General features: G+C 28.6%; 1 protein-coding gene across 1 annotated transcript in view; it reads right to left on the bottom strand.

Annotated features, from left to right (window-relative positions):
• Nucleotides 1-19,771, bottom strand: part of LOC128391566 (histone-lysine N-methyltransferase MECOM-like) — a 44,809-nt gene that overhangs the window by 9,195 nt on the left and 15,843 nt on the right. Inside the window, exons 2-3 of the mRNA XM_053351471.1 lie at nucleotides 13,589-13,723; nucleotides 2,901-3,015 (exon numbers count right to left, since the gene is read on the bottom strand). Coding sequence (XP_053207446.1) covers nucleotides 2,901-3,015; nucleotides 13,589-13,723 — 250 coding nt within the window. The remainder of the gene's footprint in view (nucleotides 1-2,900; nucleotides 3,016-13,588; nucleotides 13,724-19,771) is intronic.

Below are 19,771 nucleotides of genomic sequence, written 5' to 3'. Positions count from 1 at the left end.
CATCATTCTCACCCCCACCACCCGCTATCATCAAAAACTCTCACTCTCAATATCAACACACAAATAAATTAACTGATTGTTATTAGCAACATCCCAACGGAACTTGTACCTTTATCCTCTAGACTCTGTACTGTCCTCATCCTTGTCCTCATCCTCGTCATAATCATCACATCACATCATCAACCTCATCATCATCATCAACCTCTGCTTCTGTCTCAACCTCAACCTCAACCTAAACCTAAATCTAAACCTTATCACTAAAACAGTTCACATGTAACCCTAAACAGCTGCTTTAAATTGTTATGTATTAATGATAATCCACAACAACAATTAACTTATTGATAATAATAATTACAACGAGAAACAACAACAACATTGAACAGAAAAAAAAGATTAGCTTTAAATAGCCTTCGGGTAAAAACCGTGTTACACTTAAACACCAATGTCATAAAACGCCAATGACAACGGATAGTTGATCAGAAGCGACGATGAGGTTTACTGTTTGTTTACTATTATTATCATTTGATAATTGTTGTTGTTGTCGTTCAATTAAAAACGGAAATTGAGGACACATTTAGAAAGAGAGAGTAAATTAGAGATTGACTGTAAGAGAATACAACTAAGAGAGAGAGAGAGAAAGTGAGAGAGGAAAAAAATTAAGTGAGTATGAGGAGCGAGAAAGTGATTCCCTCCGGTGAGCTGTTGAAGTCACTCAAGTCGTCACTCGAATTAGAGAAAAAAAAAGTTCGAATCCAAAAAAACTCGAACACACCAATTGACAATCAAACTCCGTGTTCAACCATCCATGGGATTGTAATTGCTTAATGAATTAATTATTAGCATAATGATTATAATCATAATCATGATAATCATTTACAGTTCAATTTTTCTCTCTCCTTCTTATCAGTTGTTATATTTTTGGCTGGTTTGTTCTTGTTGTGGGTTAAACCTAATTTCCAAAATCTGGTTAATTGTTATAATCAGTTAATTCGATCATTTCGTTGTCTTCCAAGAAGAAGGTAAAAAGTTCGAGCTCAAACGAAAATTCGATTAGAACTTTTTCTTTTTTCTCCTTCTCTTGATTCTTCGTTGTTTGTCAATCAACAATCGATATTAAACATTTAACCCATAACAATATTCGTGCGATATCGTAATCATAACGATACTAATTATGTTAATTGCTGTTGATTGTTATTCGATTGTCAATTGCCCTCCAATTTGATTCCGGTGATCGTGAATTCGCTTATTAAATATAATCGAACTTTTTTTTTTCATTCTCTTTTATATATCATATATATATAATTACAGTTCGATTCTTTTCTACCTTTAACTGGCATGATAACTAATTTCTTTACTAATTGTTTGATATTTTCTTGGCAATAGTAATCACAATTATCTTGATTACAATTCACCACCATGACACAGTTATGATATCCTCTTTCCTCCCTCACTCAACCATTCCTAACGTCAACCTGTCAACTCTTCAGCTAATTAACTTTTCTATTTACTTTGACACAAGAAGAGACCCCAACGAATTAACCTTGCAATTAATTAAATCATTATAACGAATTATTATTATCATTATTGTTAACTTATTATTATCACTTTTCGAATGTGAGAAGAAAAAAAAATGAAACTTTTTGTGTTTTTTTTTCTCTCCCAAAATCGTTAGAAAGTAAAAGTTGTAACGATGATAAATATTATTATATTATCGCACTTTCGGCTAACAGGCCAACCGGATCATCTACTTAACTACAAGTAAATTAGTAGTAGATTGTTATTGGTACAAGAATCCAGGTCAACTATGAATTTCCGTCCATGTGAATCGAAGATTAGATTCATTATCGTTAATCAATTTGTCTTAATCGCGAAAGTAAAAAGGTTACGTACGATTTTCAGTTAGATAATTAAGAAAGTTTATCAAAAATACTAATCAGATTTGAATCAAATTCTGATAACAAATCAATCTCTGTGTGAGTGATAAATCAGTTACCAGGTCACTATTGATGATAATAAATGTTATCGTGATGATAATGATAATAATAGGTTTTAATTACTGATCGTGATTGGGTAACTGTATTTTCTTGTTGTTGTTGTTTTTAATTGTTATTATTATTATTCAATCAAATGGGTTCAATGTTGTTTTCATGATATTATTATCAGATTCAAATGGACTTTAATTGTTACTCGTTGAAAAAAAAAATGCTACAAGTTTTATTATCGTTTATTAGTTGTAACGAACCAACGAATCTATTGAGACCACTAACGATAAATCTAAGGCCACTAATTTATAAACGGGAACAATTGGAAAGAGAGTAAAGAAAATGATCAAGATTTGTAAATTGTGATCAACTTTTGATAGTAAGAGTGTGAAGAAAAAAAAAGTTATATAATATATAAAAGTGGATTGAATTGTCAGAATAGACAAGAAAAACAAGAATCGACCTAAACAACAATCAAGATTAACAATCAACAATCAACTATTACTACTGTTGTTACCACTACCATGACCTTTAAACAGTAACCCAATTGGAAGGGATCAGATTCCGTTTCAACAATCAACAATAATAATCAACAACAAATTGTTCAGGTCGGATGATAGTGAAGTTCAAATTGTAAATTATATCAAAAAACATCAAGTAAACAATCAAATCAACAAGAAAATTAACTAATCATGATGAACAGTAACACACACACACATTAAGTGCTGTGAGAAAAAAACAACAACGAAATTATTATCATCTAGGATCAATTTGCGATCGAATTAGTTGATTGTGATTGGGAAAAAGTTTACAATTGTTTCATGGGCGATATTTAAGTTAATTGCTGGTGAACAATTGAAACCGGGGAACAGGGAGATAGGTGATAAAGGAAGATGAAGATGATAATCATCTATTTACCTTCAATTTTATCCGAATCCTTGGTTGAATTATTCTCAGTTATCAGAAGAACCTCATTGAAAACAAGAAGCAATTCTTTACCTGGAAGGATATCCTTAAGAACTTCAATGTATAACTATTGAAGAGAAAGAGAGAGAGAAAGAGTTAATTATGTTAAATTGTTTAGTTAATTGTGAATCTTTAATTGTTGCTCTACTGATTCGTATTAGTTTGGATGTTAAACTTAAAACCATTGAAAAAACTTGGTAAATCCAAGGTTTTTGTAACCATAACAATTTTTTCAAATGTTAACCTTTACCTTTACCTAAATTGTTTCCGTTAATTGTTTGGATTGATTTTTTTTTGTCGTGATACAATTGATTGTTAGCTCTTTATCATCATTGATATATCATCTTAATCATCATTTAAAATTGACCCTCAATTGTTTAGTTGATTGTGTTGGTTTGGAAATTTTTTTTGTTCGATTGCATTTTTTTTTCTTCTCAATCGAAAGTTAATTGTAATCATTGTTGACATTAAATCAATTTGTTTGGTAGTTAGTTAATCTTTTTTTTCACTCATTGTAATACTACAATTTGATCGGATTGTTTTGATTTGATTTGTTAAATTGACGAAAAAAATGGGTTGATCTTGATTGTTTACAATTCGCTAATTGTCAAACCAAATGGGATTTGATTCTTTATAACAAAGTATCAATTTAGTTACAGATAATCGGATCTTCGTGGTGATGAAATTATATAATATTTATCGTTGTTCGAGTTTTTATCTAATACTTATGACGATATTGATTGAAACGAGAGAGAAAAAAGTTCTAATTCAAAGTTCGAGAATGATAAAAATAAGTCAAGTTAAACTAATTGTGAGTGAGATTAATTTATTAGGTCTTTTCTTATGTCAAAGTTGACGGGGAAAATTGTCGAGAACAATTAGTTCGAAGAAAGTTCAAAATTTTAATGAACTTTTTACTACTTCGAGTGAGGACTTGAGTGACTTCAACAGCTCACCGGAGGGAATCACTTTCTCGCTCCTCATACTCACTTAATTTTTTTCCTCTCTCACTTTCTCTCTCTCTCTCTTAGTTGTATTCTCTTACAGTCAATCTCTAATTTACTCTCTCTTTCTAAATGTGTCCTCAATTTCCGTTTTTAATTGAACGACAACAACAACAATTATCAAATGATAATAATAGTAAACAAACAGTAAACCTCATCGTCGCTTCTGATCAACTATCCGTTGTCATTGGCGTTTTATGACATTGGTGTTTAAGTGTAACACGGTTTTTACCCGAAGGCTATTTAAAGCTAATCTTTTTTTTCTGTTCAATGTTGTTGTTGTTTCTCGTTGTAATTATTATTATCAATAAGTTAATTGTTGTTGTGGATTATCATTAATACATAACAATTTAAAGCAGCTGTTTAGGGTTACATGTGAACTGTTTTAGTGATAAGGTTTAGATTTAGGTTTAGGTTGAGGTTGAGGTTGAGACAGAAGCAGAGGTTGATGATGATGATGATGATGACGATGATGATGATGATGTGATGTGATGATTATGACGAGGATGAGGACAAGGATGAGGACAGTACAGAGTCTAGAGGATAAAGGTACAAGTTCCGTTGGGATGTTGCTAATAACAATCAGTTAATTTATTTGTGTGTTGATATTGAGAGTGAGAGTTTTTGATGATAGCGGTTGGTGGGGGGCGAGAATGATGATGATGATGATGATTAGTGTCTGTGTGGTGTATTTGGTTTTTCTTGTTCATGGTTGGTTAGTCACTTGCTTTGGGATTTACTTTAGATTGTCAAGGGTCAAAGGTGATCAAAGGTAAAAGAGGAAGGAAGGAGAAGGAGATAGAGATGGAAGAAGCAGAAGAAGAAGAAGAGAAGATGATGAGAAGAGTCCAATAAGAGAATCACCTTGATTGTCATTGTAACTAATTTATATCTGTTGATTATCATGATGATGAGGATGAAGATATGGATGATAAGTATTGAGGGATAAGGATAAGGATAAAGATGATGAAAAGTCTGTCTTGTGGGAGAGTTAAGTTTCCTGTCTAATGTTATCATTATTGTTTATTGTTATTGTCTAACTGTTAACAATTATTATTATGATTGTTGTTGTTATTACGGATCCATGGAGATGAAACTTTCGGATATGGATTTTGACACTGGGTCACCTCATCTCTATCTTCATCATCATCATCATTAGATAAACTCCTACACGTTATTAATGATTATTAAGATGATGGTGAGAAGGATGAGGATGAGGAATAGGATAATTATCTCTCTCTCTCTTTCTCTCTCTCTTTCACTCACTCACTTTTCTCTCTCTCACTCACTAACTTTTCTCTGTCTCTTTACCTTAAATTGTGAGTGTGTACGGAGGAAGATATTAGTTTGGATGATAATTAGCTTTCCTTTCCTTTTATCTATTAAAACCAATAGATTAACATCATCTATGATTGTCGACAATTAAATTTACAATCACCATCATGATAATAACAGTTTACCTCCATCAACAATGATAACAATCAAAATTGTTACCAATTAAAATCAAGGCTCATCATCTTCAACTACAATGAAAATAAGGTAAACATCATCATCATCATTACCTGGCGATATCATTTTGTTATACAAACTTGTCAATCAACAACATTCATCCTTTAACGTGAGAAAATGATCACGAAGATGATAATAATGATCAAGATGATGATGATGATAATGATTATATTGATAATAATCATCAGTTTGATAAGAAAGGTGAAGCTATCATTATTTTTCTCTTCCAATCAATTTTTTGGAAAGAAACTTGAAATTCAGATTCTGATAGAAAATACGAAATCAGGAAAAAGAAAAATATTTATCTCCATGTTTTCAGAATTAATTGCAATCAACATTGAACTTATTTTAATTGCTTGTATTTAATTGCGTGATTAATTCTGATATCGATGAAAGTTGCAAAATAAATGATATATTTTCATTTTGAAAATCATCATCATCTTATCACCAATCAAATCAACTGAGAGATAAATAATTAACTTTAAACGATTAACTAATATTAGAAAATTGAATTAAGGGTGAAAAACTTTTACGTTTATTGTTGATTATTGATCATCATCATCATCATCACTTATAAAGATTAATCTTGTTTATCTGTTTAATTGTTAATCCATTAAGATTTAAGAGTAATTCAATTCTTTTTGCATGAAAGCAATTCAGTAAATGAGTTAATTGTCAATTGGAAAGTTAAACTCGCTTCAACAATAATAATGAATAAAAACTTGAAACAGATTCTTGATTCATCATCTTAATCACAATAACAAGAGTAACAATCATAATCAGAGCTTCTGATTATCACGGTGATTATTATCACGATGCTACCGTCGTGATGAGAAGGAGGTGATTGAGATGATGGCGAAGATGAAGAGGAAAAAAAATAGAAGGCAATTCAATTGAATCGTTTATCATCATGAAGATGAAGCAAAGATGATGATGATAATGATGTAAAAAACAAGTTAAATCAAAGTGATGAGGATGAAGAAAAAGGAAAAGCATAAAAAAAACATGAAAACAGGAAGATTTTGATTCCAATGATTACCAACCAACGCCTGATTAAACTAGATCATAGTTAAGACCAAATTGATAACCAGTCCAGTGGAAACATAAATGACCATCATAATCTTAATCATCCTCATCCTCATCACAATCAATAAATTAAATACGCATGAGTGGGTAAAACGAGTTTACCTTAATAGTTATTATCGGTTACACCAAAATGGACTGTGAATTAAATTGTGAAATTAAAGTTGAAGAAAAAAAAAAAGTTTCGAGATGATTAAGATTAACGATTTGTACAAATCACATTGTAATCCAGTAGCCGATGAGATTAAGGTTAATCTAAATTCGTGTCTCTAATTTTTTTTTGTCAACTCAAGTTTTCCTTGATCCTCTCAATCAAATGGTCAATTGTTTGATAGTATTTGCAAACATTAATCATCTTTATCATCATTTCTGCAGATGACTGGACATTCAATCAAATGATTCAGTTGTTGCTGTTGTTGTTGTTTTTTTATCAATCATTTCAAGTGATCATCTTGATTCATCTTCATCATGATGATAATTATCTTTCAAAATCTGATTCATGTCAATTTTTTCTCTCTCTTCATCTTTTTCTCCTTCATTTATCATCTTCTACTGGTCAATATCAACACACTTGTTATTATAATTTTTACTCATCAGTTTGACCATCCAGGTCACGTTGATGTCATCAAAGTCAATCAATGATGTTCATCATCTTGTCCATCATCATCATCATCATCATCATCATCGTAATTACCGTTATCATTATAATCGGAAAGTTAAATCTTTTTAATCAGAAACGCTTCAAATGAAAGTAATCATTAGTTCAGAACGAAATGAAACTGAACGAACCAACGACAACGTCGATCATCATCATGACGATTTATCGAGTGATAATAATGATGATGGTACCAACAGGATCGAATCGATTGAAATTCGTGATCGCTATTAGCTATTTCCCTCGAGGCTATGGATCAATCAAAGAAATGAAAATTCGAAAGAAAGAAAATCAAGTTTTTCTTTTTTTCTTTCTTGATTCGTTTTTCATTCATCTTTTCTCGCGATGATAACGATTGATTTTCTCGATTATCGAAATTAAATTATCGAGATTATCAATAATAAAGGATAACCAAAGCGATCGATGATAAATGTTAACTGTTACAACTGATTATTAAATTGTTCCAATCAACAATTAACTCCCAAGTCCACTTCGTTCTCAAGTTCTTTTGATTTAGTTTATTTGAGATTAAAATTATATACTCAGCAATTAACTGATGATGATGATGATAATGATGAGTTTATATAAATATTATTGGTTTGTCTCGATATCGATACTTAGTTAATTAACTTCCCTTTAGATTTTTCATTGAGTTAATTGTTGTAGTAAATTGTGATTAACCCTCTCTCTCACTCTTCAAGGGTGAGAAATTAAAAGTTTCATGTTGATTAAAGTCATCAAGTGAATTGAATTAACATTTAATCAAGGTTTAAATAGCAGATTATTATTATTATGATTGTAAATGACAGAGAATTAAAAATCAAATACATTAATTACTAATCAACGAATCGTGATTAACGAAACAAAAAGAGCAAATTAAAACTCGTTGATTAACTTTGATTAAAAATCGACAACGATCAATGATTGAGGTTAAATGATTTTGAACAAAGTTCTAAGATCAAACAATCAAATATTAATTTAGAAAAGAAAAGTTTTTTTTTTGGTTCAATTCGTTTTCGATTACAATTAATTGATAATCAGTGAAATATCCTTGGGATTTGAATTGCAATTTAATCTTAATCCAAGTAATTTAATCACCAACCAGAAACAGGAAAGAAATCAAAACAAACAGTTAACTAATAATTGTCTCTAATTGTTGTTGTTACCCTTTAACAATCCCTTTAATCAATCTAACAATCAATTGTAGTTATCATGGTTTGTTAAAATAATCGTACAGTGATTAAGTTTTTAATTTAATTCACTGATTTAGTTGATGATGATGATGATCACATTAAATAGGAAAATGATTTAACAATGAAACGTAATAAAATCAGGGTTTGAAACAGAAACAATAGAATCAAAAGTTAATCATGTTGATAAACAATTAGATTTGATTCACGATTTTTATCATTGAATTTATATTATTTATAAATTCATCATAATTCTGATTCTAGATTCAGATAGTTGAGAACAAAGCAACAAAAAAACCCAACCTACTTTTCCTCATGATGCTCAGGATGAAGATGAAAATGAAGATGAAGTTTAGGATATGGGAAAGATGAGGATAAACAGGAGGAGGAGGAGGAGGAAGATGAGGATGAGGAAGTGGGGTCTTTATCATGAGCATCCTCAGTTTCATTCGTGTATTGCTCAATTGCTCAATATCATGATGATCATCTTCACCAGAAGAGGATGTTACTCAGAATGATAATGTATATATAACCTATAAAAAAGTACATGATGATGATGGAAACAGTTTCGACTCCACCTTGGAAGACAATTAACATAACTGTTAACTGATTGGAAAAGATGAAGAGAAGAAAAAAGAAAGAAAATTTTTCGAAATTCAATTGGAAAGTGAAAAAATTTCCTTATTCAGAATCCATGATAGAAGAAAAAGTTTTCATGATAATGAGCATTTTCGAGCAGAGAGAGAGAGAGAGAGAGAGAGAGAGAGAGAGAGAGAGAAAGAAAAAGTCTCCATCATCATCTCATCATCATCATTGTTTTGAATGAAGAGAAAATAAAAATCATTAAGATGATAGGATTTTCATCCTTATCTTTTTCACTAATGATGAAGATGAAAATGAAAGATTAAGAAAAGGAAAGTAATAGATGAGAAAGAAAAGATAAAAATTAGATCAACTGGATTTGAAGATGATGATGATGATGATGATGAAAAGGGTGAGGCTGAATGTTAAAGGAAAAATCTGAAAAATCGTAAAAAAAAGATTGATGGAAATTCTGAAAGTGAAACAAGGATATGCTGCCAATCATGATGGCGATTCATGTTATCAGAAAATTTTCCTCATCCTTTAATCATCATTCACTTATTCAGATCATTCAATTTTCATTCAATTAAAACAAATTGATACACTTCAATATTATTAAACTATAATAATAATAATTGGTCAATGTGATTCAAGAATTGATGGAATCATGAAAGTAATGGAAATAAAGTTCTACAAGGATTTCTGATGATTGAACGAGTTAACGGATTAATTGTCTGATTAAGTTCTTGGGATGTGTGTGTAAGTCAATAACTAAAATCTAATCCTTAAATCAACAAATGAAAAAGAGAGAAAAAAAGACAACAACAATTAAGACCAAATGATTACAATTAAAAGCTCAATGTGAGAGAGAAAAGAGATTAATTCTAATCGTGACAATAGACTTGATTAGATTAACAGCAATCAAGAAAAAAAAAGTGTTTCTCTCTAAGGGAAGCTTTGAGTGAGAGAGAGAGAGAGAGAGAGATGGAGATAATTAAACGAGAGGAACCTTCATCTTTTTCATCCTCATCTTCATCCTCATCTTCACCTTTATCATCATCATCAACCTTAACAACCACCACAACAACAATTTAGTTGAATTGTAAGTTGATTGTTGGTCAATTGCCTTGAATGAATCAATAAGAAAAAAACTGTTATCCATTGAAAGGTAACATTAAATGAATAAGGTTATTCCAATTCTGAAGAGATTATCTCTTTTCTCTCTCACTCATTTCAGAATTGAATCAATATTTTTCTCTTGAAAAGAATTTCTTTTTTCTTCTTCTTCTTTCTCATCTCTCTTTGTTACATTTTCCTTCTTATCTTCATCTTCATCATTATCATCATAATTCCGGTTTTCAGGTTTGGGCTTGGTATTGGGTGTCGAAGATACAGAATATTTATCATCAAGAATAAAATATTTTTCGCCATTTTCTAATCAGAATCCGATTCATTCATTTTCTCTTTCATATCTTATTTACTGTCGCCGACGTAAATTAATCACAATTATTAACTTCAAATTGAATATCATAACATATCGATAACCAATTAATTGAGTTAATCCATTTACAATTAACTTTTCTTTTTCCTCCACAATTAAACTCCATTGTATTGGTTTGAATAAATTTCCATTTTCCTGTAAAAACCCTGAGGATCATTTCTCTCTCAATCAAATCATCATCATAATTGATGATTAATACAATTTAATTTCACCATAACTGTCCATCAATAAGAGTTAATTGTTGTATGATAGTTAATTGAACCAATTTTTAATTGTTTATAATACAAATTGATTGTGTATTTATCAAACAACATTGAAACTTTTAAAGGTTTAATTGTGTTAAAATCAATTTTTTTTTACTTCAAATTCACTCCTCACAATTAAAAGTAATTCATTGAAACAGAAGCTGAATCAATTTAAATTGTAAATGATTAGCTAATCAGTGATATTTATATTATATTATTATACAACGATGATTTGACCTGATTGTTACAATAGCTTGACCCTTGGCGAGTGTGAATTACCTGGACACACCTTGAAATCTTAATCAAGTGAATGAGAGAGAAGCCAAATTAATGAATGAAATTTGGCGAGAAAAATAATTTACTAATTCTCATCGGATTGGCAATTTAATTGTTATTGTAATCAATTTGAATTTCAATCAACCCTTGATATTATTAACATCGTATCATAAATCTCAACACAACATTAAATTATCCCGTTAATCACAATCAGTATAAATTGTTAATGATTACGTTTTTTTAAAATTAAGTTAAGGTTAGGAAATTGATTTTCTGAATTAAACTAACATTTATCAATCAACAACAATTTAATATATATAAACCATGTTTGGTTGATTAATCAGAATTTACTTTCTAAAGGTAACAATCAATTGATTGAATAAATTATCCCGAAAAACTATTAATCAACATATTTCGAGGAATTAAAACAAATTGTTCAAAAGTGAAGGTTAATCTAAATCGACAATTAACTCAATGATATTACAATTAATTATTTACAATTTTCTAAATAAAAGAAGAAGAAGAAAATTTCTCTCAAATTGTAATAATAAAATTAAACTAATGATAATTAATTTTGTTTCTTCTTTTCTTTGGTTGATTATGATTAAGTTAATTGTTGTTGTTGTTGTTGTTATTTATTTATTTACCGTTATGATTGTGATAATTAGTTGAATGGTGTTGAAAAGTTGTATGTTCATATCGTATTGATTAACTAAACGAAATAATAATAAAAAAACAAATTAACTTAATCATGAATCATAACAATTATTACAATTTAAAGGTAATGTACAATTTGTTGCTGTTGATGATGATGATGATGATGATTAAATTGTTAGATTGTGATTTATCATTTCGTGACTTACAGAAGCCTCATCATCATTATCATGATAATTTACCTGATGGAAATCAAATTGTTTAACCTGATTGTTATCACAATTAGCTAACTAACCGCTAAATAACAATCAGAAGCCATTGATCACAATGTTAAACAAGATTAACGACAAGAAAACAACAACGAAACAAGAAGATTAAACAACAAATTACAATAGAGGAAAAAAAGATAATCCTAATCATCCCGTTAATCCGATAGAAAATTTTTCTTCTTCTTCTAATCATCTTCACCTTCTTATGATATTGTTAAAAATGAAGATGAAGATGAAGATGAAGATGATGGAGATGAAGATGATGATGGTGATGGTGATTAAAAAGAAACGTTTGATTGTAACAATAGAAACCACGATTTGATTAGGATAAAGATTTAAATCGTTTTCTTTGTATATCATCAATGGTTTTTAATTTGTTCATTTAAATACTTTTGCCGTGACCAGGAAGATGAGAATCAGCATCTTTAATCATCCTCATCTCAGTAGCATCAATTATTGAATAACAACAACACCGTGAACTCAATCAACCAGCCACACCTTTTATCTTCATCTTCATCTTTATCGATTGATCTGTTTTCAATTGGGTGAGCCTACGAATTGAGGATGATCAGGAAGAAGAACGAGATTAATAATAACAACGATGATTAAGTTCTGAACTCTTTCATCTCTATTTTCATCTTCATCTTCCTCATCATCTTCTTATATTCTTTCATCATATTTATATTTATACACATCGAATAAGAAGAAAAAACTTTTTCAGAACTTTTTTCTTCTTCTTATTTTATACTTATTCTCATTCACATTTATTATCTTTGTTTTTCTATAATTATGTTAATCGTTGCTAATCATTTAACACCGAATAATTATCTGTAAATTTAATTACTCATATTCTTTGGGTTAATTGTCATTAATTTCATATCGTCCCTCATGAATTATGAGCATCTCAATGAAAGATTCATTGAGAAAATTGTTGCTTGATTATCAACATAATAATCGTTACGATAAACGTCAAAATAAAGATGATCAAGTTAATTATAAATTGTAATTCTGACAATATATTAGGTTATTAAAACCAGTTCACAATCAAATCAAATCGATAATAATTATTGAATTTTTTTTTTCTTTTAAATTCAAAATGGATTCAAATATTTTCGCATCTAAATCAAGTTTTGCTCTTTGATTAAACTAATAAGGAAGATGAGCCGAGATACTGATTAACTTAATCATCATGAAATATATTTAATAACAATCATCATTAACTTGATCATGGACAATCAAATTAACAGAAATCACCTTAATCGTGATCAATCAATCAAAAGTAATCAAATCAAATCGCGAATCAACATTTTTCACTTAATAATAATGAAGTAGAAAAACAAAATAAAAGGTTAATGTAATTAACTGTTAATTCAGTTGAGAAACAAAACAAAACAATCAAATGAATGTCTTAATTAAACACCAAACTAATTAAATTGTGACAATATGATCAATTTGATCCTCTAACTTGATACATATCAACATACACACCAACTAATGTCCAGTTGTCCAAGTTGACCACTCGAATCTTGTTTCAATATTATTATTGTATTAAGATGAATGGATTAAGATGTGTCAATGGATTTGGTGATGAGCCACAAAATTGTAAGTCTAAAAATTGTTATGATTAACTAATTGTGTTGGCGTTAAGTTAGTTAATTGTGATTAAGCTTACCTGTCCCCTAAAGAGTAATAATATTGCATTTTGATCCGATTGCCTATCTGAACACCGGAAACATGTTAACCATTTAAGTGAATTAAAATCATTGAGTTGAAGCCAAGCGGTTAGCGATCTTGCAATATCGGTAACCTGTGGGTGGAAGATGATAAAAGATGATGAGGATGATAAGGATGAGGATGAGGATGATAAAAAAGAGAGAGAGAGAGAACAAGAAAATTAATAATCTTTTCATGAAAATTAAAAGGAGGAAGATCAATAAATCAGAATTCATGTTAATTATCATCATCTGACATTGGGGATTAATTGTTAATAATAAATTTTGATTAATCAATTTTTATCTTTTTTTCGCAATTTAATTCATAAATTGGTTGATTATTAACTATTAACAAAGTGATTAACAGTTATTATCAATGACCACCCAATAGTTTAATTTGATTCAGTTATCATTTTACTTATTGATTTGTTGTTTTTTTCCTAAATGCTAATTTACTGATTATTGGATTGTAATTTAATGGGAATCAATTTTTTTTATTATTATTATCATTTAATTTACATGATTAAATTTGATTGTATCTTGATTAGTTTTGGAAAAATAATTTTCTCTTCATTTCAATCAGATGAAGATTTAATTTGATCACTGAAAAACTTGATTACAATCAAATCTTTCAATCTAACTTGAACTCGCAGTCGTTTAATAAAATTGATTAACTTATGATTAACTAAATGAGAAGAGATTAAGAAAAAATTGTAACTGAATCTTAATTACAATTAACCAGCATCCGAAAAAAATAAATTAATTTCTTCCACAATTAACCTAATAGTTAAATAGTTAATATAATAATTAGATGTCAGTGTCAATAGGCAAGGTCATGATTCATTAATGATGACAATTAATGAAAAAGTAATTGATCATCTCGTAGATAATTTAAAATTTCATTCACTTGAAAGACACACACACAAATATAATCATAAATTTTCAAGGTTAATTGAAAACTGACCAAACAATTAACTTTAATCACTATCATAAAGCATCATCATCATCACCATTATATAACAATTGATAATCATGTGGTTGTTTTTACAGCTATTGAATCAATGGTTTGTTTCAGAAAACTTTTTTTTCTAATTGTTGCATTTAAATTACAATTTGAAGACAAGTTAATGGTGATAATTTAGCCAGTTAATCATGATTATATTAACCATAATGGTTAATCATGATGATGAGCTTCTCAAGGAGCTGGAGATACATTAAAAAAACATTTACTTATTTATCATCATCACAATGAAGATGAGGAAGATGAAAAGAGTTTGATATTTATGAAAACAATGAGAATAAATTGTTACCTTGGAAATTGAGAATAAAAGTTTTTTTTTCTTATTCTTTTCAGAACTTTTTCTCAGATTCTTTTTTCTTTTCTTTCTTCTCTCTCTCTCTCTCTCTCTTGAAAATAACAAGAAATGAATGTGATCCCTTATTGAGATGATGAAGGATGAGGGAAATAAAGATAAACTACCCTGAGGGTAGAAGAGAAAAAAAAAGTTCTGATAAAAGTTTCAAGTTTTTTTCTTCTTTCTTAATCCATAATCATAAAGATCTCAACTTATTAGAAACATAGATTCTAATCGTAGCTAATTATAGTTAAATCATCCAGTAAATATTCATCATCCTCATCATCTTCAGCATCTTCATCATCCTTTTTTCATCATGATCATCAGTTGATTGTCTTCATTGACCCTCTCCACACCTTAGCACCCAACCCTCAATTACTTTACAGTTGAAAGGAAAATAAGAAAAACTTTCTAAAGGTAAATACTTTTACCTGGTTTTATCATCATTATCATCACTAGATAGTTAAGGTTAACATGATGATGATTTAAGATTAAGATTAATTTGAATAATCAGTAAATATTTTTCGCTAAATTTTTTACAGTTTTCTTCAATTTTCTGTTTTAAAACTTAATTTACATTATTGTTTACACTCAACCTTGATTGTTGCTGTTGTTGATTCTCAACAACAACAATCAAAAGTGATGCCTGATGATCAACATCATCTCCTATTAAATATATTAGATAAATTTACCAGAACATTTTGTAAATTATGTTAATAGTCAATTGAATTTTAAATTACTGTTAATCAGTTGTAGTGTCTTTCTCACGCCTGTAAACAACAACAACAATATGTTAATTTAATCATCATCATGTAAATTGTATGATGATTAGGATGATGATGAAAATGATGAGGAGGAGGCTGTTGACTTTATCTCACTTTTAATTCAAATTGAAACTGAATCTGATTAAAAAGGTAACATAATATGTTAAGGTGATGAAAACATGAACATTGAGTTGTCAGAATTGAATATCAGTAACATCATCTCCTGTTTGTCATCACTTTTCATCATGAAATCACAATTTAATTTCACTTCAATCACAATTAACAGTGAATTTCAACAATTTACCAATGCCTAATACTAGTATAAGGACAAATTGATTACAATTAACTGACAATTGAAACTTTTTTACACCTCAATCATCAATGATTATGATTTGTCACGATAAGTGTGTAATTTGATTAAATTATCATCATAATCATCATCACAATTTATCACAACTGATCACCGGCAATCAGAAGTTTAAATTGATTGTTGTCAAATGTTTTCCCGGTTAAAATTGATTGCAAACAATCAAGATTAACTCACAACAATCAAGAGGTAACAGGATTCAACTCTTTATCCTATTGAAGATCCATGATTAACATAAACGGCAACAATTAAGTTGAACAATTTAAATCGCAAATTAAACTAAACTTTTTTTTTATCACTATCATTATCATCTTAATTTTAATCATCTGTTAAACCAATTATTTCCTGATTTAGATCATAAATCAGTTGTTAAATTAACTGTAACATGAAATCTGAATCAGTATCACAATCAGACTACAGGGTAAAAAATTCAGTAGGAAATGAATGAGAATCAGAATGTTTTTATTTTCTGATAGAAATTGTAATAATTAACTAATATAACACTAATAGAAACAATCAGCAAACAATCAACAATAATCATTTCCTATCCATTTCAGCAATTTAATCATCATCATCATTAGACTTGATGATAATCAGATTATCATTCAATTTATCATGAAAAATTATTGTTATTTCATCTTCACCAGAACTCATTAACTCAAGATGATTAACTAACGATATCAATATATAAATGAATTGTTGTTTATTTTAATAACAATTTAATGATATTATGATTACAATTTATTTCTTATTGGATCATTTAGTTAATTCATATTAAATATCTTGATGATAATTAGATACGAACTGACGATTAGAACTTTTCGTCGACGGAACAACTTTTTTTTTCTTTCTTCTTTTTTACTTAATTAGTTGATCGACAATTTAAAATTGGGACAATTAATCATTATCATCACCATTATCATTATCACAACGATAATTATCAAGTGTGAAATGATTATTATATTATAAATTAATCGACAAAACTGTAATCATCATAAACGCCCTTCGTTAGATTGACCACAATTTTAATAGAACTTTTTTTCTCGAACTTTTTTTTTTTCTTCTTTTCTTTTCTTCTCCTTCTTCTTAATCGAATTGATCTTTTCAATCTAATCGTACATTTATCTATCACCGTCATCATCAGTTGGTCAACAATTAACAATCAATCTAAAAGTTGATTAACTTTGGAAAGTTATTGTTATATTATTATAATCAAAAAAGACCATTCGAATAAGTTAGAACTTTTTTTTTCCTTTTCACTTCGAAACTTTTTCACTTGATCGAAAAACTTTTCAAATAGAAATTAAATTCACAAGTTTTTCGCTTAATTGTGATGATGATTAATTTCACGATTAAATTGTTGTTGATTAAGTTGATGGAAAAGTTTTAATCATTTAAATTGTCTAAATGATAAACTATTTTTTTTTTCGTTATCATTTTTATTATTCACATTTATGATTCTTAATTATTGTCCATTAATGATGATGATGATGAGGATGCAGATCAAGTTGATGATGAGGTGGGATGAGAGAGAGACTTTGTCATCATCATCCTCACCATTATCATCATCATTAGTTAAATATAAATGATTTTAATTTGTTAACTGTTACCATTTTTGATTAAATTGAATCAGGAAGGAATCACTAAGATGATGAAAACATTTGATTGTGGGATGAGTTTTAATCAACTAATTGCATTTTAGCTCATCAAGAACAACAAATTTATCATTACCTTTAATCACAATTAAACTAGATTATGATTAACCTTTAATTCATAGTAATTAATCAAAAAAAAGGTTAGATTTGGTTAAACCACTAACAACATTAATCGATTAACAATTTAAACAACAATCTCCAAAGTTTATATAAACTTTAGTTTTAAGTTAATTGTTGAACAATTGTTTAAATTGTTGATATTAATTGTAATGTTACTATACCGATGAAAAATATTAAATTGTGTGAAAAATGATTATCAACAAGAATTAAATAATAATCAACAATTTAAAGTTAAGGTCATTTTCAGTGTTAATGGGTTTGGTGTAATGAGAAATGAATAACAATCAAGTTTAATCATGATGATTAAAGGTAAACAATCAAATAACAGGTTTCAAGTACTTTAATTATAATCATAATCATCATCATCAACATCTTAATGACTATTGTTAAATATTAATGATTTAAAAGTGAAACTTTTCATTTAGATTGTTATTCAAATAAAAGCTCAATGAGTTTTAATTTGATTCTAATCAAATTGACAATTAAAGGTTTGTTTACATCCAATCAATCAATTTCATTTTGTTTTTTTTTAATTGTAACCAATCAGGAAGATGATAAGAGGCCAATAAATTTGATGGATTAATTTGATTGCTGGACAGTTAATATATATATATTAAATGGTAACGGATTTTAATCAACACCACAATCAAGATAATCATTAGTTGATTGTTGATGATGATGATGATTTAAAAATCCATAAGATTAACCTTTAAAAAAGGTAACAATAAAAGTAGATTAGATGAGGAAAAAAAATTAGATCAAAAGAGATTAAGTCTCCCATCAACAATTGAGAATTAATTTTCAACAATTTAAAAAGTTAATTGAAAATAACAACAACAATTAACTGTCACAAAGTTACATTTTTATGGTCAAATTAAAATCTTTAATCATGACAACAACAACAATCAAAAAGTTTTTATATTTATAATATTAGTTAGGAAATTATCATGATTATTATTAATACAATTTGCAAATGAAAATATCTTAATTGTTGTTGCAATCAGTTAATTAATTTGAATTGCTAATTATTATTGTAAATCTTGGGACTTGCGATTGTACAATCAATTTAAATTAATTGATTGTCTGTATATTGTCAATTACAACCATAGATTGAGGCGTTGGCAGTTTAATCAATGTCAAGTTAATCAAAATGAAACTTTTGTTTCAAAAAAAGTTGATTAATGATAATTTATCATCATCATCATCATTATCAATGATGGGTGGAAGATGGGGATGACAAGGAAGATAAGATGATGATGAGAGGGTGTTGAAGTGAGAGGCTCTTGTCAATAACAATAAATACAATTAGAGTGGTCACTTGAAAATGACCACAACACAATTAAATGTTGACCAGTGTGAGTCCAATAAACAATTAATATGAAATAATTTTCTCTCTCTCTCTCTTAATTCAATCGACAGGGAGTGTGACTATTTTTCAAATTGTAACAACAACAACAACAATTAACTATTCATGATTAGATGGCAATGATTAATTGGTTTTAAAGTGAATCAAATGTATTTCACTTTTTAACAATTAAATTAACAGTTAAGCAATTGATTGTGTCTTCAGAAGCACAATCAAGTAAAAGGAAAAAGTTTCATCGAAAGTAAATTAATCAATCGATAACAATAACGAAGTGAATTTATTTTTCCTCATCACTTTTTCATCATCATCATTTTCATGATGATGAAATTAAGTTACTCTTTTATTATACAAATGAAACTGAAAGAGAAATATATTCGGGAGGGGTTAATCATCATCATCATCATCATCATGAGGAAAGATGATAAGATTTAGTTATTGGGTGAGGTCAAGTCGATTCGAGTTAATCATTATTATTAATATCGCTGATTATTATTACAATCAGACACAATTAAGGGA

The sequence above is a fragment of the Panonychus citri genome, unplaced genomic scaffold (assembly GCF_014898815.1).
Source record: "Panonychus citri isolate SS breed McGregor unplaced genomic scaffold, ASM1489881v1 Contig00134, whole genome shotgun sequence".
Lineage (NCBI taxonomy): Eukaryota > Metazoa > Arthropoda > Arachnida > Trombidiformes > Tetranychidae > Panonychus > Panonychus citri.
This window is presented reverse-complemented; position numbering and strand designations above follow the sequence as displayed.